The sequence below is a fragment of the Garra rufa genome, chromosome 14 (assembly GCF_049309525.1).
Source record: "Garra rufa chromosome 14, GarRuf1.0, whole genome shotgun sequence".
Lineage (NCBI taxonomy): Eukaryota > Metazoa > Chordata > Actinopteri > Cypriniformes > Cyprinidae > Garra > Garra rufa.
This window is the reverse complement of record NC_133374.1, coordinates 38,996,324-39,017,534: the sequence shown is the minus strand read 5'-3', so window position 1 is coordinate 39,017,534 and position 21,211 is coordinate 38,996,324. Positions and strand designations below refer to the sequence as shown.

The 21,211-nt window shown below is 35.9% G+C and overlaps 2 protein-coding genes across 2 annotated transcripts; one reads left to right on the top strand and one right to left on the bottom strand.

The window, feature by feature from the left end:
• The first annotated feature begins 1,227 nt into the window (after window positions 1-1,227).
• wdr53 (WD repeat domain 53) lies at window positions 1,228-13,073 on the top strand. The gene is made up of 3 exons (XM_073817904.1): window positions 1,228-1,277; window positions 3,821-4,310; window positions 10,610-13,073. Exons 2-3 carry the CDS (start codon window positions 3,822-3,824, stop codon window positions 11,258-11,260), a joined length of 1,140 nt encoding a protein of 379 aa, XP_073674005.1. The 5' UTR covers window positions 1,228-1,277; window position 3,821; the 3' UTR covers window positions 11,261-13,073.
• Window positions 13,074-13,186: 113 nt separating this feature from the next.
• srprb (SRP receptor subunit beta) lies at window positions 13,187-20,967 on the bottom strand. The gene is made up of 7 exons (XM_073817997.1): window positions 20,782-20,967; window positions 19,641-19,735; window positions 19,452-19,529; window positions 19,224-19,306; window positions 17,027-17,163; window positions 14,013-14,067; window positions 13,187-13,746 (listed from the first exon to the last, which is right to left on the bottom strand). Exons 1-7 carry the CDS (start codon window positions 20,921-20,923, stop codon window positions 13,536-13,538), a joined length of 801 nt encoding a protein of 266 aa, XP_073674098.1. The 5' UTR covers window positions 20,924-20,967; the 3' UTR covers window positions 13,187-13,535.
• Between the last annotated feature and the right edge of the window lie 244 nt (window positions 20,968-21,211).

The window sequence follows — 21,211 nt, the reverse complement described above, 5'->3', positions numbered from 1 at the left end:
AATGTGGAATACTCATCCCACTGTTGTCCATCAATATTTGTACAATTGCAGGAAAAATTGTAAAATGCATTTCAGGGTCAAGAGCCCAACTAAAGTAAACCCTGATCTCCACGATGGTGACATTGTTTTTAAATAAAAACAACTGATCATTCTCAATAAGATCTTCTGCAGATGTCTGACAGAAATATGGTCAGACTGGTTAGTAATGAGTGAAGCTGGTGCTATTGTTTGTGGAGCGGTTTAATCCTCCTCTGCTGGGATTTTAAGAGATTTATTATCTTTTATTTCAGTTGATTTCATCTGAGGCTGTGGCTGAAGTCAGTTGTAGTTCTTGTGTTTCTCTTTTCTTCAGTGATTCTGCTTGCTAACAGCAGGTGTTCATCATTAATGCTCAATCAGCAGTTAATTGATTACTTAAGTACCTTGTTAACTTTAACTCTGCTTCAGTGTTACTTTAACACTATCTGAGGGGTGTTCCATAAACCAAGTTTACCAAATAAGTCAGGCTTATTTCAGTTAGTCTGACTTATTTTGAGCCAAATCAAGTGACAATAAGTCAGACTAACTGAAATAAGCCTGACTTATTTGGTAAACTTGGTTTATGGAACACCCCGCTGGAGTGGGACCATATGTACTGTTGATTTAACACTGTGGATTTTAATGTGTACGCTTGTCTCAATTAAAAAATACATTACCTAAAATCCATAAAATCTATTAAGTTTTGTGTTAGAGCAGAGTTTGCTACCAATACAGTACGTTCTCAATACACTAGGCTATTTATAATTTTACATATATAAAATCACAATCAAAACATCACAATAATTTAAAAAAAAAATATATATATATATATATATATTTTTTTTTATTGAAAATCAAAAGATGTACAAACCAAACAGGTTTTAAATGAACCGAAATAGAAATTTCATAATATACAATTGCAAGTACATAAGGCAGACACAACTATAAGGTATACACATAGCATTAACTACATTTGAATTACAAAATCGAGATGAAAATATTACAATAATATATTTATTTATAGACGATAAATAAATATAGATAAAAAATAAATAAATAAGACATAAAATACATTTATATAACTTTGCAAAGGGGTTATAAAATATTATAAGTCACTAAATAATTAAATAATTAAAATATTAAACAAGAAAGGAGTCACAACATAACGCGCTTGCGACGTCATCAGCAGGCGACACGTCATAACGCGGACCTGAACGTGCGTCATCAGCTCGCACACGAGTGTCTGCAGCTCGTAACAGGTTTGTGAAGTTTAATAATAGTTGTTTGTGTGGGGCAGAATAAAACTGATCTAATTATCGTGAACAAGAATATAAAAGCAGAACGCGTTTGATTCGTTTTTCAGTTTGTGGCCTAAAGTCTCAATAAAGAAGACTAGCGGTCACGTTTAATGTGTTTACAAATGTCTCTATCGCTAAAAAGCTTCACTGAGTATCGTTATACTTAAGCAGCTTTTAAAAAGTGAATACAGTATGCATTTCTAACATGGATCTTGGCCAAACAGGTAATTTCATTTCCAAAACTCACTTAACCCCTCTCAAACTATTAGTGCTATGTCATATTTTCGTGACTTTATTATTATTCTAAAATGTGCAAAATACTAATATACATAATAAAGATTAATTAGATATGTTGACTGTGAATAATGCAATGGCTTATGATAGCTTGATAAAATGGTACACTGTCGCAGCCCTAATCAACACAACTATTGCACTTAAAGAGTGTTTGAGTGTTTACAAAAGAAATCAGTTTAATCCATTACTTACCAAATGTGACCCTGGACCATAAAACCAGTGATAAGTGTACATTTTTTTGGGACTGAGATTTATAGATCATCTGAAAACGGAATAAATAGCTTTCCATTTAATGTATGGCCGAGATACAACTATTTGAACATCTGGAATCTGAGGGTGCAAAAAAATCTAAATATTGAGAACTTTAAAGTTGTCCAAGTGAAGTTCTTGGCAATGCATATTTTAGTTCAAATTAAGTTTTGTTATATTTATGGTTGGAAATATAATAATTATCTTCATGGAACATGATCTTAATACCCTAATGATTTTTGGCATAAAAGAAAATCAATTTGAATATACAATATGTATACAATATGTAGCTATTGCTACAAATATACCCATGCTACTTATGACTGGTTTTGTGGTCCAGGGTCATAAATAACTTCTTTAATGTTATTAAAGAAGCAGTGCAAGCAGTGTCCCCCCCAAAACTCTAATCTTTAATTTCTTGATCTAATAAAGTGATAGTTTACCACAAAATGAATTCTGTCATCATTTTTTGCAAATCTGTTTGACTTATAGATATATTGAAATATTTTGGTAAACAGACAGTTTCGTTTAAACGTTTGTTCTGTTTTGAGATTGATATTGCAATCCACAGTAGAAAGAAATACAGGTTTGGAATAACATGAGGATGAGTAAATGATGACAGAAATGTTATTTTTGGGTTTAAGGCATCCCAGTTTGTTTACGTGTTTTTAATCAGTGCAAAAACGCTGAGAGAAATAATTTTTTGTTTCATTTAATTAAAAAAAAAAAAAAATTGCACAAAATTTGGATTTGAACTGACAGTCTGAACCAGCTTTATGCGTCACGGCTGACTGAGATCACCAAAAACACAAAAACTTAGAAATAGAGCCCAAGATCCTACTTCCTGTTTTGACAACTAAGCTTTAAAGCTACAAAAAAAAGACCGTAAGATTAGTTCATACATTACAGGAACAATTTGTTGACATGGAGTTCTTATTTGATAATCCTTCTGAAATCGTTGAGTTTGATATGATATGAGTGTGCAAATGAGGGATGCACTGAATGTTCGAAATAGCAAAAAAAGCCAAAAAGGCCAAATATATTACACCGAAAAATGACGTGACGCAATCAAATAGAGGCGTGCACTAATGCGGCAAACATGTGGTCAGTGTGGAAGCATTTAAAACTGTCCGAGAAAGAGCAAAAATCATTCCAAGCAGCGACAGCGAGAGACTGTTTAGAAGCGCATGAGGAGAGAAAGGTTACTGTATGATGACTGAAATCATCCATTAGTCAATCAACTCCAGAACGTTCTGTTGTCTAATACACGCACCAGTTGTATTTATTCTGACAGCGCTGCAGCAGCTCCTTAGCCAGGGTTCAAAGTCCAAAGCACGAAGGAAAATCTGCAAGATGAGAATCATTCAGAAATCTGCTGCTGTCAGCAAAAACTAGGACTGAGGTCTTCTTGCGGGTTTACCACAAAATAAGAGTCAACGTTCATAAATGTTAGTATTGTGATTTTACTGTTGTTCTGTAAAAAGTAACACAAAAATAATGATAACAATCATTACAACAGCTCTATATTTATTATAACATTGTCCTTTGCTCAGCAAGGCTGCATTTATTTGTACATTAAAAACACATGCCTGATTCAAGAAGGGGGTCTTAAAAATGGCCAAAGAATATAATAATTTTAAGTAAAATTGTGCTTTGTTTGTATGCTATAATGTCTACTAGAATGTTAAAAATGTTAAGTGTTAAAATATTTTTTAATTGTTGTTTTTTTAATAGATTTTTTTTAAGCAAGACAAAACTGTAAAAAGCACATTTTGGCTATGGTAAAAAAAAAAAAAAGGCAAAATACATGGGGGAAAAACACGAAAAAACGTATTCGGCTTCAGCCAAGAATTTTTATTTCGGTGCTTCCCTAGTGTAAATGATGGCATATTTTTTACTGTGAGCTGAAATGTTCTTATAAACAGGTTGTTTAAACGGTTGTGTGTTTGTGTGAAATTCAGGATGTCGCACATATGGACTGGTGGCCATGCCACACCTGTGCTTTGTGCTGGAGTTTCCTCTGAATCAGAGCAAGTGGTGGCAACCGGAGCAGAAGGAGGTGAACTCACCCTGTGGAGTCACGACGGATCGCCAGTCTCTAAACTGCACTTAAGTGCTGATGATGATGTCACATGCGTCGCATTCTCACCGTCGAAACCCAGCGTGCTTTACGCCTCTCACGGACGAACGGTTAGTGTACTAGACACCAGGAATCTGAAGGCAGCTGTGACAGAACTGGCAGACGTGGGTGAGGAGGAGATAAACTGGCTGTCTGTGAACGAGAGCGGAGGTTTGCTCGCTGTGGCGGATGATTCTGGAGCCGTGAGGGTCGTTGATCTACAGCTGGAGAAAGTCATCAGGACTCTGCGGAAACATGACAACATCTGCTCATCCGTGACCTTCCGACCTCACAGGCCTCAGAGTTTAGTGTCTGCAGGACTCGACATGCAGGTAAGATACAAAGACAGCGACTGATGAACAGCAATTTACCCACGAGGCAACACTGTTCATAACTGACATGTTGGGCTTAAAGGAACACTCCACTTTTTTTGGAAATAGGCTCATTCTCCAACTCCCCCCGAGTTAATAAGTTGAGTTTTACCGTTTTGAAATCCATTCAGCCGTTCTCCTGTTCTGGCGATATCACTTTTAGCATAGCTTAGCATAGATCATTGAATCCTATGAGACCAATAGCATCGCGTTCAAAAAGGACCAACGAGTTTCCATATTTGTTGTATTTAAAACTTGACTCTTCTGTAGTTATATCGTGTACTAAGACCGGCGGAAATACAAAGCTGCGAGTTTCTAGGCTGATAAGATTAGGAACTACACTCCCATTCCGGCGTAATAGTCAAGGAAGTTTGCTGCCGTAATATGGCCGAAGCAGGCGGAGTATTATCAGAAATGAGTTCCCAGCTAGTTTATCATTTGCACATGTGCTGCGTGGTATTACTGCTCCTGCTTCAGCCATATTACGGCAGCAAACTTCCTTGACTATTACGCTGGAATGGAAGTGTAGTTCCTAATCTTATCGGCCTAGAAAACTGAAGCTTTGCATTTCCACCGGTCTTAGTACACGATATAACTACAGAAGAGTCAAGTTTTAAATACAACAAATATGGAAACTCGTTGGTCATTTTTGAACGTGATGCTATTGGTCTAATAGGATTCAATGATCTATGCTAAGCTATGCTAAAAGTGATATCGCCAGAACAGGAGAACGGCTGAATGGATTTCAAAACGGTAAAACTCAAATTATTAACTCGGGGGGAGTTGGAGAATGAGCCTATTTCCAAAAAAAGTGGAGTGTTCCTTTAATGCACAACTTTACTAGGTTGTGAGTATTTTGAATGAAAGCTGACAAGCCTGTGCTATAGTTCCTATGAAGTAGTTCCTTCGATGTGCTGAAGTCAGGGTGGAATATATTGAAGAAGCTAAGTAAGAACTTGGCTTTCACCGTGTGGCGTGAAGACAAAGGGCCTCATATATGAAAGGTTGCATAGAAACCATCTTACATTTGATCTAAGGTAATTTCTCAAATGTGCATATGTGTGATTAAAGGAGTAGTTCACTTTCAGAACAAGAATTTACAGATAATGTACTCACCTCCTTGTCATCCAAGATATTCATGTCTTTCTTTCTTCAGTCGTAAAGAAATTGTGTTTTTTGAGAAAAACATTTCAGGATTTCTCTCCATATAATTGACTTCTATGGTGCCCCCCAGGGTTGAACTTCCAAAATGCAGTTTCAATGCAGCTTCAAAGGGCTCTAAATGATCCCAGGAATGGAAGAAGGGTCTTATCTAGCGAAATGGATTATTTTCAAAAACATTTCCTATTTACATACTTTTTAATCTGAAATGCTCGTCTTGCCAAGCTAGACAAGATGAGAATTTGAAGTTAAAAAGTATATAAATTGTAATTTTTCTTAGAAAATAACACATCATTTTGCTAGATAACACCCTTTTTTACTCAGCTGTGATCATTTAGAGCCCTTTGAAGCTGCATTTTGGAAGTTCAAACTCTGGGGCACCATAGAAGTCCATTATATGGAGAGAAATCCTGAAATGTTTTATGTAAAAAACACCATTTCTTTACGACTGAAGAAAGAAAGACATGAACATCCTGGATGACAAGGGGTGAGTACATTATCTGTACATTTTTGTTCTGAAAGTGAACTACTCCTTTAAGAGAAATGAATGTACGCACAAAAAAACCTTCATCTACAGATGCAATTAAAATTATTCAACCCTGTTGACCTGCAAGACATTTTGCTGCATAGAACAAAATTTTGTGAAAACAATCGAACAAAGGCATCAGTACACTATTAGAGAAAGTTTAATAATACACATTTGAGAAATCCTGAGAATGTTAGTTGATGAATAATAAAAAAATATAGAATTGGCTCTAAACGTTCATGTTCAAAATTATTCAACCCCCAAAAGTAAAATTTAGTGCAGAATCTTTTATTCTTTAAAACCATCAATAAACACTGCTTGAAAGTGCTTAGAAGCTTCTGTCACCTCTCTACTGCAATCTTGGCCTATTCTTTGTCTGAAAAGCTTCCAGATCACTGATAATCTTTGGTTTTTACATTCTTAGTGGTTTCTTCAAATTCAACCAAATATTTTGAATGAGAATTAAATCTGAAGACTGAACAGGCCACTCAAGAACATTCTATGACTGATCCCTAAACCAAGCATAAGTAGATTTGGATACTTTGGGATGATTGTCCTGCGGGAAAGTCCATTGACCATTAGCTTCAGTCTTTGCACCAAAGGCATCACAATTCTTGCCAAAATACCCTGATACTTTAAAGAATCTATGATATTATTCTTTGGAGTACCAGACATATACTACTGATCCATGGGTCCAAAAAGTTCCAGTTTGGTCAGATCACTCCATACAACATTCTTCCAGAACTCCACAGGTCTATACAAATTAATTTAGTATGTTAAAGTCGGCCTTTCATGTTCTTCTTGGTCAAGAGTGGTATTAAGCAAGATGCCTCAACATGAAAGCCATGCTTGTCTTGTGTTCATCTTATACTCTGCATTAAAATGTTGTTCCTCCTTCAAGTCTTTAGCTGAACATTGCAGGTTTTTCTAAGAAGCTCTGATCAAACATTTTATGATATTGTGATTTTTCTTGAACACCCTCAAACTGTAATGTCTTAGGAATCTTCATGTAGCCTTAGACTTTCTAATATAAAAATATTTCTCTGTTGACTTCCATATTTGCTACTCAACTTCAGCACATGCATGGGCTAACTGCATATATGTGTAACAGCCCCAGCTAATGCTGTTTTTTAATAGAGTTTCTAAAGGCTTTATTGTGTTTTAAGACAATTTTGTTCCCTACCATAAAAATAAGTGACTTAAAATGGCAATGTTGAATAGGGGTTGAGTAATTATGGCATAGCTGTGTTAATAAAAAAAAACCTAGAACAGAAAAGCTTGTATTTTAAAGTACTGCAGTCTCTGGGGGGTAAATCATTTTGACTGCAACTGTAGTTTAGGAATCTACAAATCGCAAGTGGTCTTGAAATTGCACGCAGCTGAATGGTTTCAGATCACTGCCTTGTAAACAAATATGTGTTTAATAAATGAGGTCTCTGGTTGCTGATGCTGAAGTGAAATAGGTGTTAGTCATCAGCAGTCTGTGAAGCAGTAGGAGGAGCTGTTAGAGGACAAAGTGAAGTTTTGTTCGCAACAGTTTGCGGCTTTGTTGGGTGTTGAGTTTTGACTTGAGCCATTTCCTTATCTCATCAGTTAAAAATGTTTTGATGGGTTATGGTTTAAGTCTAATTAAATGTAAAGTCGGCAACACCAAAGCTCCAAAGATTAAAAAAAAAAAAAAAACTTTAGCATTTTTTAAAATACATTTTTGATATTTTTGATATCTTTGGAGCTTTGGTGTTGCTGATTTTATGTTTAAATGTTCTACTTGTTTTTTTAGTTGAGCAGCCACTTGAGATTTATGTGCATGCGTTGTTTTCTTTTTATCATTTAAGACTGTAATCAGTTAAGTTTCAACAATTAAACATAAGAAAAACTGCAACAGTTCATAAATCTGACATTATGGCTCATGCTGTGTTCATTATCATTGCACTAGAACATATCTAATGGTGAATATATTTGAGATGAAAAAAGACTTGGAAAAGTTTGACCTTACTGGGGGTGCTTTCATAGTTTAACATGACTAACATATCGTCTTGTAGACTACCCATGTGCTGTTTTCGTACTTCATATGAAAGTGCTGCCTGGTGAAACTACAGTGTGTGCATAATTATTAGGCAAGTTGATATTCAGGTCATGTTTTGTTTTTGTTTTTTTTTCCCAAGCACATTTTACCAATTTTAAACCAATTTCAAATTGTAATAACTACTATTAGTTCTGTATTTAATCATTTAAAAGTTATATATTTGTCCATGAAGGCTGGAAGTGAAAAACTCTTAAAGTAGAAAATTATTAAATTCTCATGAGAAGGATGCAATACTAAATCAATATGAGAATTTGCAAAGTTAAGGCATGACAATTGGACAGCGAAATGCTTGTTGGGTCTGCATGGTCAAAAAAAAAAAAAAAAAAAACAGGTGGAGAAGAAAAGACACGACACAAAAGAGTTCAAAATTAGGATAAAGAATTAGGTGTGAAACCATCAGGAAACATTTAGTCTCCAGCGCCACCACTTTCCAGAACTGCAACCAACTTGGAGTCTGCAGAAGTGCAATGTGTCAGGTTCTCAGAGAGTTTGCTTTGGTAAAAATCCTAAAAAAAAATGACCCTCACTTAATAAGAATAACACACTGAAGTGTTGTGAAATACATAAAATGCATTTTATAAGCTATATAGACAGATACGTTGAGAGTGACTTTTGAAGGACCAGCTTCACATCCTCTTGTACCAGTCTTTCAAGAATGTATCTTCCAAGATCTGACAGTAAGTTTTGGGAGTTCATTTTTAGTCTCCTATCCTTATAAAGTCTGTCTTGCAGAGATGGACTAAAAATGAAATCCCAAAACTTACTGTCAGATCCTGGAAGATACATTCTTCAAACAGTGGAACAAGAGGATGTGATGCTGGTCCTTCAAAAGTGACTCTTAACTTATCTGTCTATAAAGTCCTATTTCAGAACACTTCAGCGTGTTATTCTTATTAAGTGAGGGTAATTCTCCAGAATTTTTTACCCAAGCAAACTCTCTGAGAACCTGACACATGGCACTTCTGAAGACTCCAGGTAGGTTGGTGGTGCTGGAGACTAAATGGTTCCTAAAGATTTCACACCTATTTCTTCACCTTAATTCTCAATTCTTTTGCAGTTAACATGTCTTTTTTTCTCCACCTGTTTTTTTCTGACCATGCTGACCCAATGAGCATTTCGCTGTCCAGTGGTCATGCCTTAACTTTGCAAATTCTAGTATTGCATTATTGCATTCTTCTCATGGGCATTTAATCATTTTTCACTTTTAGTCTGAGTTGAATCTCTTTTTTGGCTCATTTTATCTGTAAAAGAAGACATGCCTAATAATTATGCACACCTGAATATAAGAACTTTTTCACTTTACAGCCTTCATTGAAAATTATATATCTCGTATAATTGTGAGATATAAACTTAGAATTGTGAGTGAAGTCAGAATTGTGTGATGTAAACTCTGACAATTCTGAGAAGTCACAACTGTGATATAAACTCAGAATTTTCTCAGAATTGTGATATAAATTCGCAATTGCAGGTTATAAAGTCAGAATTGCGTGATATAAACTCACAATTCTAAGAAATAAAGTCACAACTGTGATATAAACTCACAATTGCGAGTTATAAAGGCGCACTTCTGAGAAATGAAGTCAGAATTGTGCGATATAAACTCACAATTGCGAGTTAAGTCAGAATTATGAGATATAAACTTAGAAATGTGATTTATGTAGTCAGAATTGCAAGATATAAAATCACAGTTCTGAGAAATAAAGTCACAACTGTGATAAAAACTTTTGTGATATAAACTCAGAATTGTGTGGTATAAACTGAGAATTTTCTCAGAATTGTGAAATATAAACTCAAAGCAAAGCAAGTTTGTGAACTTGAGTCTTTTTTGATAAATTGCTAGTTTGAATCACACAAATCTGAGAAAAAAGTCAATTCAGAAATTGTGGCAATTCAGAAAAAAAAACATCAGAATTTTAAAACATGCCTAATAATTATGCACACCTGAATATAAGAACTTTTTCACTTCCAGCCTTAATGGAAAATTAAATATCTCGTATAAATGATTAAATACAAAATCATTGGTAGTTATTAAGATTAATGTAGTTTGGAATTGGTAAAACGTGCTTTTGACCAGAATATCAACTTGCCTAATGATTATGCATGCACTGTAGTGGACACAGCACTCTTTAAATAATGGGAAGGCAAAACTGTTGCACTCAAGATGGAAAATTGCGCCCTCTATTGTATGATCAAAGTAGTGAAAAAAAGCAACAGGGAAGACCTTATGATTAACAGATCATTTTAATGATCACATGGAGGCAAATTCGAAAAGTGTAATGTTTTCTGTCTCAATTCACCAAAATATGTTTTGCCAGTGTTTACATTTTTGGGATATTTCAAAATTCTGTATACATCTAAATGATGCACAGGAATTAAGACAAAAAAAAAGCACACACACATTGAAAAGTGAGAGGCGGCAGGACTAGATAGACCCAAATGTAATGCTGATTGAAACAATTTGTTTAATATGTGTTTCTCATCTTGCAGGTACTGCTGTGGAACCTGCCAAAGGTGCGTCCGCAGTGGACCTACAGTCTGCAGGACACACAGGAAGAAGATGCTCATCCCCAGAAAGCAGGACAGATGTTCAACCCTCCACTCGCACACTGCATTGATATCGCGTCCTGCGGTAACGTGTTTGCCTGTGCTGCTGAGGATGGCTGCATCCATCTCCTGCGGGTGTCTGAAGACTCTAGACTCAAGGAACGAGGGATGTTCAAGGCTCATTGTCAAGGAGCATCGCAGGCACACTTCATCAGCTTCCTGTCCCACCCGTACTGGCTGGCCACCGGAGGAAACGATGGGCTCGTGGCTCTCTGGGACCTCAGTGAAGATGCTTTGGTGGCCAATGAGAGGAAGCGTAAGAGCCACAAAAAGAGACCTAAAGCCAGAGCGAAGGCAGCGTCTCAAGTTCAAGGAAGTGACAAAAACCAGAAACAACAGATGAGCGGTGCAGAAGCAGAAGCTGGCAGTGCTTCCTCTAGTTCAGAGACACAAGGAAAAACAGTGCCAAAACTGTCTTTTAATCATGGGGAGAAGGTGAACTGGGTTTGTCCAGCTGTGTTGAAGGGAAAGCCGAGTCTGTTAGTAGCGGACCAAAGTTCAAGCCCATCTGTGTATTCGCTTGATCAACTATAGTGTTTGGGCAACTATAATGTTAAATTTTATCGAAATTATGTTAACTTCATGCAAGATCTACAGCTTAAATTATGTCTTTCTCAGCCAATTATTGCTCATCTTTTGGTCTGATTTTGCCATTTTTCAGAGTGACTAAAATGGTTGCATTTCTATGGAAGCCTGTGTTTGCCACTGAATAATAAAAAAATGGCGACTTCTCACAATTCTGACATTTTTCTTAGAATTGCGTGATACTCGTAATTCTGACTTTTTTTTCATAATTGTGAGATATAAACTTAGAATTGTGTGATATAAACTCAGAATTTTCTCAGAATTGTGAGATATAAACTCGCAATTGCAAGTTATAAAATCAGAATTCCGAGATATACACGCAACACGCAATTCTGAGAAATAGTCACAACTGTGATATAAACTCAGAATTTTCTCAGAATTGAGATAAATTCGCAATTGCAAGTTATAAAGTCAGAATTGTATGATATAAACTCACAATTCTGAGAAATAAAGTCACAACTGTGATAAAAAGAATTTTCACAGAATTGTGTGATATAAACTCAGAATTTTCTCAGAATTGGGAGATATAAACTCAAAGCAATTTTGTGAACTTATGAGTCTTTTTTTATAAATTGCTAGTTTATATGTCAGAATTGCAAGTTTATATGTGGCAATTCAGATTTCAAAAAATCTGAATTGCGAGATGAAATTGTGAGATAAAAAGTCGCAATCACCTTTTTTTGTTTTTATTCAGTGGCGAAAACGGCTTCCTTACAATTCACCGAGCTTGTGTGACCAAATTTAGTTTGAGGCGAACTGAAGAGTTGGTGAAATCTGTTGGATTTTGCATGACCATTTCTGTTGCATATAAGAACTGTCAAAAGCATAAAGAAAAACCACACACATTTTAAACTGGGTGGACCATTTTTCACCTCGGCGCAATGTAGCTCAGAGCTGGTGCATTTACTGGTGGATCAGCCTCAACTAGGTGTACTTTTACAGAGAAACTGTCATGTGCATCTGATCTTTACATGGGATAGAGTCTGTAAATGGCAGGAAGGCAAAACAATTGATGTTGTAGGTCACTTGACAATGATAACATGGTGGATGTAGTATGCCTAGATGGTCCAGAAATTGTTAAAGTATGGATACTGTGGAAAGAACAATGGTACATTTTTATGAGGGCCAATGCAAAGTAGGAACAAGAGCAATAAAGCCTCATGTATAATGCGTGTAGCCTACTCACAGATTTTATCTTAAATCCACGCCAATGCTCATATTTGTAAAAACTGCTTTTGACGTGGAAAAGTGGGTAGCTTCACATCAGCTATAGAGCAGATGTACACACTTTTTCTTGTTGGAGTACTGCAGGTTTTTGGTAATGTAAGCTGTTCTTGTAGTGCGCTGTTCTAAATTAAAGGATTTGGAGGATGACTGGTGATCTTTTATATGTTAATGACAGGAGCTGTTTACGAGACAGAGCTGAAACCATTTAGTATCAGATCATTTGCGATTCATAGATTTCACATCTGAAAGAGAGGCGTACATGCTTTTTCTGTATGTACGTTCAGTCTATGAATCACTTTTTTTTAGCTGTACAAAACTGTTCATTTTGCCGTTTGAAATTGCAAACTGGTTGGTGCGTCTTACCATATTATTTTCTGTATTATCTTACTTATGAACACAGTTTTACCATTTACTGCACTTTGTTATTCTTATCCTCATTGTCCTATGGCAGCTGATGAACTGGATCTTTTGCATGTTAAAGAAAATCGCTTATTTCCACATTGAAAAATATGGTAGATATGATTAAAATCTTATTATAAACACAGTGTTTACCTTGTTTTTTACCCTCAGTATTCCCTTAAAATACACTCCTAAGTAAAGCATAAACATTTAAACTTTTTAGCTTTGGAAAAGCACCATGAAAACAAGTAGTCACAAGCCATCTTTAATATAATTTACAGCCTCACTTTGCCTCTAGCAAATCAAAATACAACACGGTTGAATAGAAGTAGTAAAATGTTGACCTGGCTCCAGTTTTACCTCAAAAAGAGCCCTGGAGTGCAAAGTGAAAACACTAAAGCAAGAAAAAGCAAACAGAAGTGCCAAAGTTTGAATTCATACAACATACATTGATTGTGGTTGAATAAACAATGTGCTGTATTTGTTAGGACATGATGTATACTGTTGGATTGGTACAACACTGAAAATAATCCAGAGATTACCAAAAAATGATTAATTATGGAATTATCTTAATTCCAGTTGTCCAGATTTAAGATCTTCAGATCTTGGCCAGGCTCTTCTCTAGAGCGTCAATATCAGCATCTCCATCTTCTCCTTTGCTTCCATGTGCGCTGCACTCAATGAACTCCACTCGATTGGCCAGCTGAGAGAACTCGAAATCTTTGCCTTTCTTACCCAGATACACTGAACCCCCAACAGCCCCATCCTGAGAGGACAGAGCTGCAGAACGTGTCAATCTCAGAGTATTCCTGTGGAGAAGAGACAAACCTACTATCAAATTATAAAATTAAAAACATCATATGTATTTACAATAGTGACGTAATAGTTACCACAGATTTACTACTATTTACAGCTGATCAAGAAAACTTTGAGAGATGAATCTCTAACATACTAGGCTTTTCGAAAGTAACTGACAAAACATGGGTGAAATGAGGTCTGTAGCAAGGTACTTGTAAATGAGCATAATATGGGTGCTTTAACAGATTTGCTGAGAAAGAAATAAGTGAGTACTCACAACTCCTTCTCCAACTGCTGCTGAATTAGTTTGGCTGATTTTGCCATAGAGATATCTACAATTAAAGAAAGAAAACAAGCATGTACTCCAGACATCAAATTCCTCTTTAAACACATTTTTGAAAAATATTAAATAAAATAATTTTATAAAACAATCATCATTCAGACTCACTATGTAAACATATTAAAGTCTGGTGAAATAAATGCTGCAGCACTTAGAGTGGTGTAAAAAAGTGTTGGCCACCTTCCTGTTTTATTTTTTTGCATGTTTGTCACACTCTAATATTTCAGATCATCAAACAAATTTAAATATTAGTCAAAGATAACACAAGTAAATACAACATGCAGTTTTTGAATGATTTTTTTTTTTATTATGAAAGGAAAACAAAATCCAAACCCTGTGTGAAAAAGTGTTTGCCCCCTAAACTGAATAACTGGTTGGGCTTCCCTTAGCAGCAAAAACTGCAATCATGTGTTTGCCATAACTTGCAATGACTCTGTTACAGCGCTGTGCAGGAATTTTGGCCCACTCATCTTGGCAGAATTGTTGTAATTCAGCCACTTTGGAGCAGGGCTTAAAAACGAAAAAAAAAAAAAAAAAAAATCCATTCGGTTCACTCCGAGCAGAATCGATATTATAACGTTTCTTTTTTTGCGTTCCTCATTAAACAATACGTTCCGAAAACGGTTTTCTAGAAAAAATACCAGTAAATAAACGTTATTTTATTACACGGCACGATAGATAGATAGATAGATAGATAGATAGATAGATAGATAGATAGATAGATAGATAGGCTACTGGAAAGGGATTTTCTTTATGGCGACACATCTAAAAACAATAGACAATCAGTAATTATTTTTTGTAATTTTAACTACAAGTTTTAATTAGGCTACAATAACTTAAACCTAAACATACCTTTGCACATGAAACAGCCAGGTGCTAACCTTAAGCTCGTTGCATCAGAAAGGGCTCTGCTTATGACGTCTGCTTCGCGGGCATTTCACGTTGTATGCGTCGCTGTCGCATTTGCGCACACAATTTGAATTCATATTTTTGGTCTGCCAAATTGATATAATAAAGAGTACAATAAAAAATACCGTTATTAACCGGTTAATTTGGAATTTCTGTTTCCGTTTCTGTGCAGAATGATTAAAATTGATTTTGTTTTCGTTTTTGTTCCTGTTTAATGTCATTTGTTTTCGGTTTTCATTTTCTTTCCTTGAACCGGTTCAGAGCCCTGCTTTGGAGGGTTTTCCAGCATGAACCGCCTTTTTAAGGTCATGCCAGACCATCTCAATAGGATTCAGGTCAGGACTTTGACTAGGCCATTCTAAAGTCTTTATTTTGTTTTTCTTCAGCCATTCAGAGGTGGATTTGCTGGTGTGTTTTGGATCATTGTCCTGCTGCAGAACCCAAGTTCACTTCAGCTTGAGGTCACCAACAGATGGCTGGACATTGTCCGAATTCATGGTTCCATTTATCACAGCAAGTCTTCCAGGTCCAGAAGCAGCAAAACAGCCACAGACCATCACACTACCACCACCAGATTTTACTGTTGGTATGATGTTCTTTTTCAGAAATGCTGTGTTACTTTTACGCTCCAGATGTAATGGGACACACGCCTTCCAAAAAGTTCAACTTTTGTCTCGTCAGTCCACAGAGCATTTTCCCAAAAGTCGTGGGGATCATCAAGATGTGTTCTGGCAAAACTGAGACGAGCCTTTATGTTCTTTTTGCTCAGCAGCGGTCTTCGTCCTGGAACTCTGCCATGCAGCATATTTTAGCCCAGTCTCTTTCTTATGGTGGAGTCATAAACACTGACCTTAACTGAGGCAAGAGAGGCCTGCAGTTCTTTAGATGTTTGTCCATTTGTGGATAATGGCTCTCACTGTGGTTCGCTGGAGTCCCAAAGCTTTAGAAATGGCTTTATAACCTTTTCCAGACTAATAGATCTCAATTACTTTCTTTCTCATTTGTTCCTGAAGTTCTTTGGATCTCAACATGATGTGTAGCTTTTGAGGATCTTTTGGTCTACTTCACTTTGTCAGGCAGGTCCTATTTAAGTGCTTTCTTGATTGTGAACAGGTGTGGCAGTAATCAGGCCTGGATGTGGATACAGAAACTGAACTCTGTGTAAAGGTGTGATAAACCACAGTTATGTTTTAACAGGGGGGCTAACATTTTTTCACACAGGGCCATATGGGTTTGGATTTTTTTCCCTTCATTTAAAAACTGCATATTGTGTTTACTTGTGTTATCTTTGATTAATATTTACATTTGTTTGATGATCTGAAACATTAAAATGTGACAAACATGCAAAAAAAAAAAAAAATCATTAATCACTTTTTCCACACCATTGTACATTCCCACTAAATCTTAATGTTTCACACAAAATCAGAGCCAAAAATGTTCTGTATTTTTTCTTTGGTGTATAGGTATTTATTTCATAGGCCAATTTTCATAATATACAGTTAAACCAAAAATTATTCAGATATAATTTTTGATATATTTTGGTTTACTAGTGGGTGCAGGACACTATAGTTCATTTATGTAAGTGAGGATAGCAAAATAAAGTAAACTGTGACATATTATACCTAAAAAATATTCATACAGTGGACTACCAAAAAAATTGCTGGTACCAAAATGGTTGAGACACTTTGATCTGACCATGTCTTTTCTTTAATTGCTAATGTGAACTTTTTGCACCACACACTAAACAAAATTAAGCATTGATTGGTAATTGATCAAAGTATTGATAGTTGTGTAAATACTTTAGGTTGATTGAAATCCATTACATGCCTTTATATCAGTTATCTGACATTATCAAGATGAATTTGTTGAGACACAGTTTAACTCTGAGTTCTTGTCATATTTTATTACCATTTTCTAAACTAAAACGGATAAACTGTGATAACGTGAGAAATGTTGAAGGTATCTGAATGAATTTTGGTTTGACTGTATATTACTTATTAGAAGCACTATGGACTGTATTTGACAGAGAATGTTACAATCACCTTGTTTGTTGCAGGCTACCACAAGTGTTGGGGCATTTTTTGCCACTATGCTGTCTGTGAGGATGGAGTAGAGAAACTCGGCCACATCTCTGACATCCTTCTGGAAGATGCTGCTGTCCACCACAAACACAATGGCTCTGCAACACAATGGAGGAGCGAAAATCCAAGAGGTTTCAGCCACTCAACCAAGTGCATCCTGAGGCTGTCCAGGAAATAGTCTTAGTCTGAACATCTAGCAGCTAGAAATATTGATAAACGACTGAACATTTATTTTTCACTGACAGGTGTGAATAGTAATCAAACTAAATGAACAGCAAAGTCACAGGAGAGCAAGAACTCCAAATGAAAACAGTGACTAGTCACTGATCAAGCAGCGGTTTATGATGCATCTTGAGGAATGCAGAATCTGAAATGATCTACGAAAATACTGGGTAATATAAGATAACTACATGGGTTAAGGTTAGGTTTAAGGGTAGGTTCAGGGTTGTTACTAGGGCTGCACGATAACCGATGCCACGATTACGTAATTGGCCAAAGTCACGATTACAAAAAAACAACAACTCATTATTCTGCGTGCATAAGAGGCGTGTTTAGAGCATGTCACATTGTGAGAGGCGAATCGATGTTGTTGTCGGCACAACAAAATACAGATAATAATTATTTATAACAAAGTATTCAGAATTTTAAATGCATTTTAAGATAACTTTTCCCATCAACTGGTCACAATGCACAACAGCGTTGTATGCCGCGTCAAAGACGCGTGTGAACTCTGATGTGAACAAGCACGGATGAGAAGTACATGGTGGAGCACGTGAGAGACGCTCTGGATGAAAGCGCACTTTCATTCTCTGACAGCAGATGGCGCTAAACATAATGCAGCCATTAACCCGAAACCCTGTGATAAAAGCATCGTCAATTAATCGAAACATGAACATTTTTACCGGCATATCCCTATGCATATTGCATATTTGTACATTTTATGTTTATATTTTTACTTTTATTTAAAGAAACCAAACCAATGTCTCAATGACATTTGTGACAACGAGAAAAGCAATATATATATGGTATACAGTAGCTTCAAACAGTGGTAAAAAGCTATTTAAAACATCAATCAATGTAAATTGTGATCATCGTAATTAATAATTGCAATTACAATTTCAAGGGAATAATCGAAAATTATGATTTTTGTCATAATAGTGCAGCCCTAGTTAGTACCCAGTTATTACCTAGTTATTGTAGTTGCTGTAATAATTATATAATATGCACATGCGGAACAGGGCTGTAAAAAAAAGGAGCAACCTCTGATTCTGTTTATGGCCCGGTTTCACAGACAGGGCTTAAATTAAGCCAGGATTAGGTCATAGTTCAATTAGGACATTTAAGTAATTTTTATAAATGTGCTTCGAAAAAAAACATTTTTGGTGTGCATCTTTAGACAAAACAAAGGCACTGATATATTTTAAGATCAGTCAGTGCAATTTTCTTTTAGTTGAAACAGCTCACACTTACATTTTAGTCTAGGACTAGACTTAAGCCTTGTCTGTGAAACCGGGGGTATATGTACCACAAAGTCCAAACAAAATACCAGAGGATGGGATGCTTTTGATTACAAAGGCACATTAATAAAAAGAAACAAAAGTGCACAAATAATGAATTTATAATCAACATTGTAACATTTAATTTAAAAAAAAAATGATTTGACGGTGAATTTAAAAACAAAACACAGGCTCATATTCTCGACAGATTGGGACTTTAATTGAGAGAAGTAGTTTATTTTAATAATTAAATTTTTTCACTGAATTCACTATTTGCATTACCTGTGCATTTGATGCAGTATCAAATTCTTTGTTTGTATGTGCATGTATTATATTTGTGCATTCATTTTTTTGTGGACTTTCCAAAGCGAGAGAGAAATTGTGTCTGTGGTACAAAGGGGTCATGGAATGCAAATCCACTTACACTAGCTGACAACTAATGTGCTGGACTGTGCAGCAGCGACTCAAGAAATGAGAGAAAAACTAATCTCTGACTGATTTCTTAGTTTGCTTTAGCAGTACAAAAAATTAGACTGTTCTCCATATCACAAAAAGGCAGCCTGTTGTCGTGTCAAAGTTTCTGCATTGAGCAGCATCGGAGGAACCCGTTGTTTCCATTCAAACAGAAAAGCTCATATTTATCTTCATCCTTCATAACTCACCGAGCCATGGCCTTGTACTTCTCCACAATCTGAACTCTTAAACTTTCATGACCAGGAACGTCAATAAGAGTCCAGCTGCTGCTCTGCAATAACAAAAACATTCTTCCATTAAACTCTCAGTGTTATTTGGCAAGTTGAATTGAATGTTTAAAATCCGCTTAAGTGCCTCATAGCATCAAATGCACACAGTCATAATGGATGCATATGTACTGACATTAAATAACTTACTCTGTCACTTTTGCTCTTGTATGTGGCACTGCTGTCTGTGATGGACGTCTGCGTTCTTACAAACTTCCCTAGTAATAACTGGAAAAACACTGCAAATCATTTCCAATCTGAAGATTGTATTGTAGAAGAGTGACAACATTTACGTGGTTTAAACATTTTTATGAACACAGAGTTCTGACAGTTACTCACTCGAGTAAACAGAAGAGTTTTCCCGGAGTCACAGAGTCCCAGCAGCAGCACAGCATTCCTCGCTTTACTGGTTCCCCAAAAATTCCCAAAGTAAACTAAAATGTCAGAAAAAGAATGTGTGTGAAATGTCAGAAAAAAAAGTCAACCATCAATGATTTATGCATTTTTGATTTTTTAAATAATTCTCTGCATCACATCATTAACGCTATGTTTCAGAATTCAAAACTGTCAAATATTTTGGTATGCAAGGACTTATGTCAGACAACCTTGACATAATGGTGATCAGCAATGCAACCTTTTAAGCAATGGGAGTAGACAAACTTTTCATGGCTAATCTTGACAACAGTAAAACTATTTTTTTAAGAGTTCCAGAGGTGATGCTTATTTTATATGCAAAGCTGTCACCCAATTAAAGCAATGGGTGTTTACTTTTAAGCTAAAATGATGGTAGAAAATGGCTTTGATTTTCTAAACAATGAGTTTTAGATGTAAAAAAAAAATCCTACTAACATTATAAATGCACCTTTGAAAGCACTGTTTTTTAAGCAGTTCAGTACCCTTTTTAATGAAGATAAAGGTTGTAAAATTGTAAAATTTTCATTGATTCACAGAAAGGGAAACATGGCAAGGGAAAATAACTTCTAAAATAATTACTAACAGAAGATTTAAAATGTATATTACACAATTCATATCGAAATTTCAGGGTTGACAGTGTGGCTATTCTGGGACGCCACTCAATTACAGTACTTGTAAAAGTTAATCACTTGTGAAAGGGATTATGTTTTCAAAAACAATGCCTTGAAAGGTTATTATTTTTCAAATCACATCTCTCAACTAAATCAAATTAGTGTGTTGCCTTTAAGACAGCCCTTTCTCAAGTACACTTGTGATCTCTGTATGGGTCCAAGCATCTGTTATAAAACTCCTTGTTCATACAGAAATGAGATTCGTTTTATTAGGTTTTGAATCCTTTCTAGTGTATATAATGTAAAGACGTGCATAGTGATGCTGCAAACATAAACAACAACAATAATGATAATAGCTACGCTGACTAACTTAAAAAAAAAAAAAAAACGTTTTTATGAATGTTTGCTTTGATGTCTCTTGATTGAGGCCATTTGACAATAAAGCTGCTTCTTACCGATAGTGAGAACCACTAGCGCTAAAGCCACAAATATCCCGATGATAAAAACGGCCTCTTCACTCTGAATTTCCTTTAAGAAACTCTCCATAAACTGCTCCTCGGAGAAATCCTCTAAATCTAAATGCAGCTTTTCGTCCATGTTTGACCAGGCATGGAAAGCGAACAGAAGACAGCGGAAGTGAACGACACGTGTACTAACTTTGGGTACCTGCGAAATTCCGCATTCTACTATGTTGACGGCTTACCTCATGAATATTAATGAGTATACGCTGCCGTTACTGGCCAATCTTCCTGGAGGGTTGAGCTACGGAGGTTAATTAATATTAATGAGCTAACCTTTACCATAGTAGCAGTCGTTCAACTGTCCAATAAAATAAGTAGACACAAGTTACGATGTCAAATAAGGATGAAATGGATCGTGCCGTAA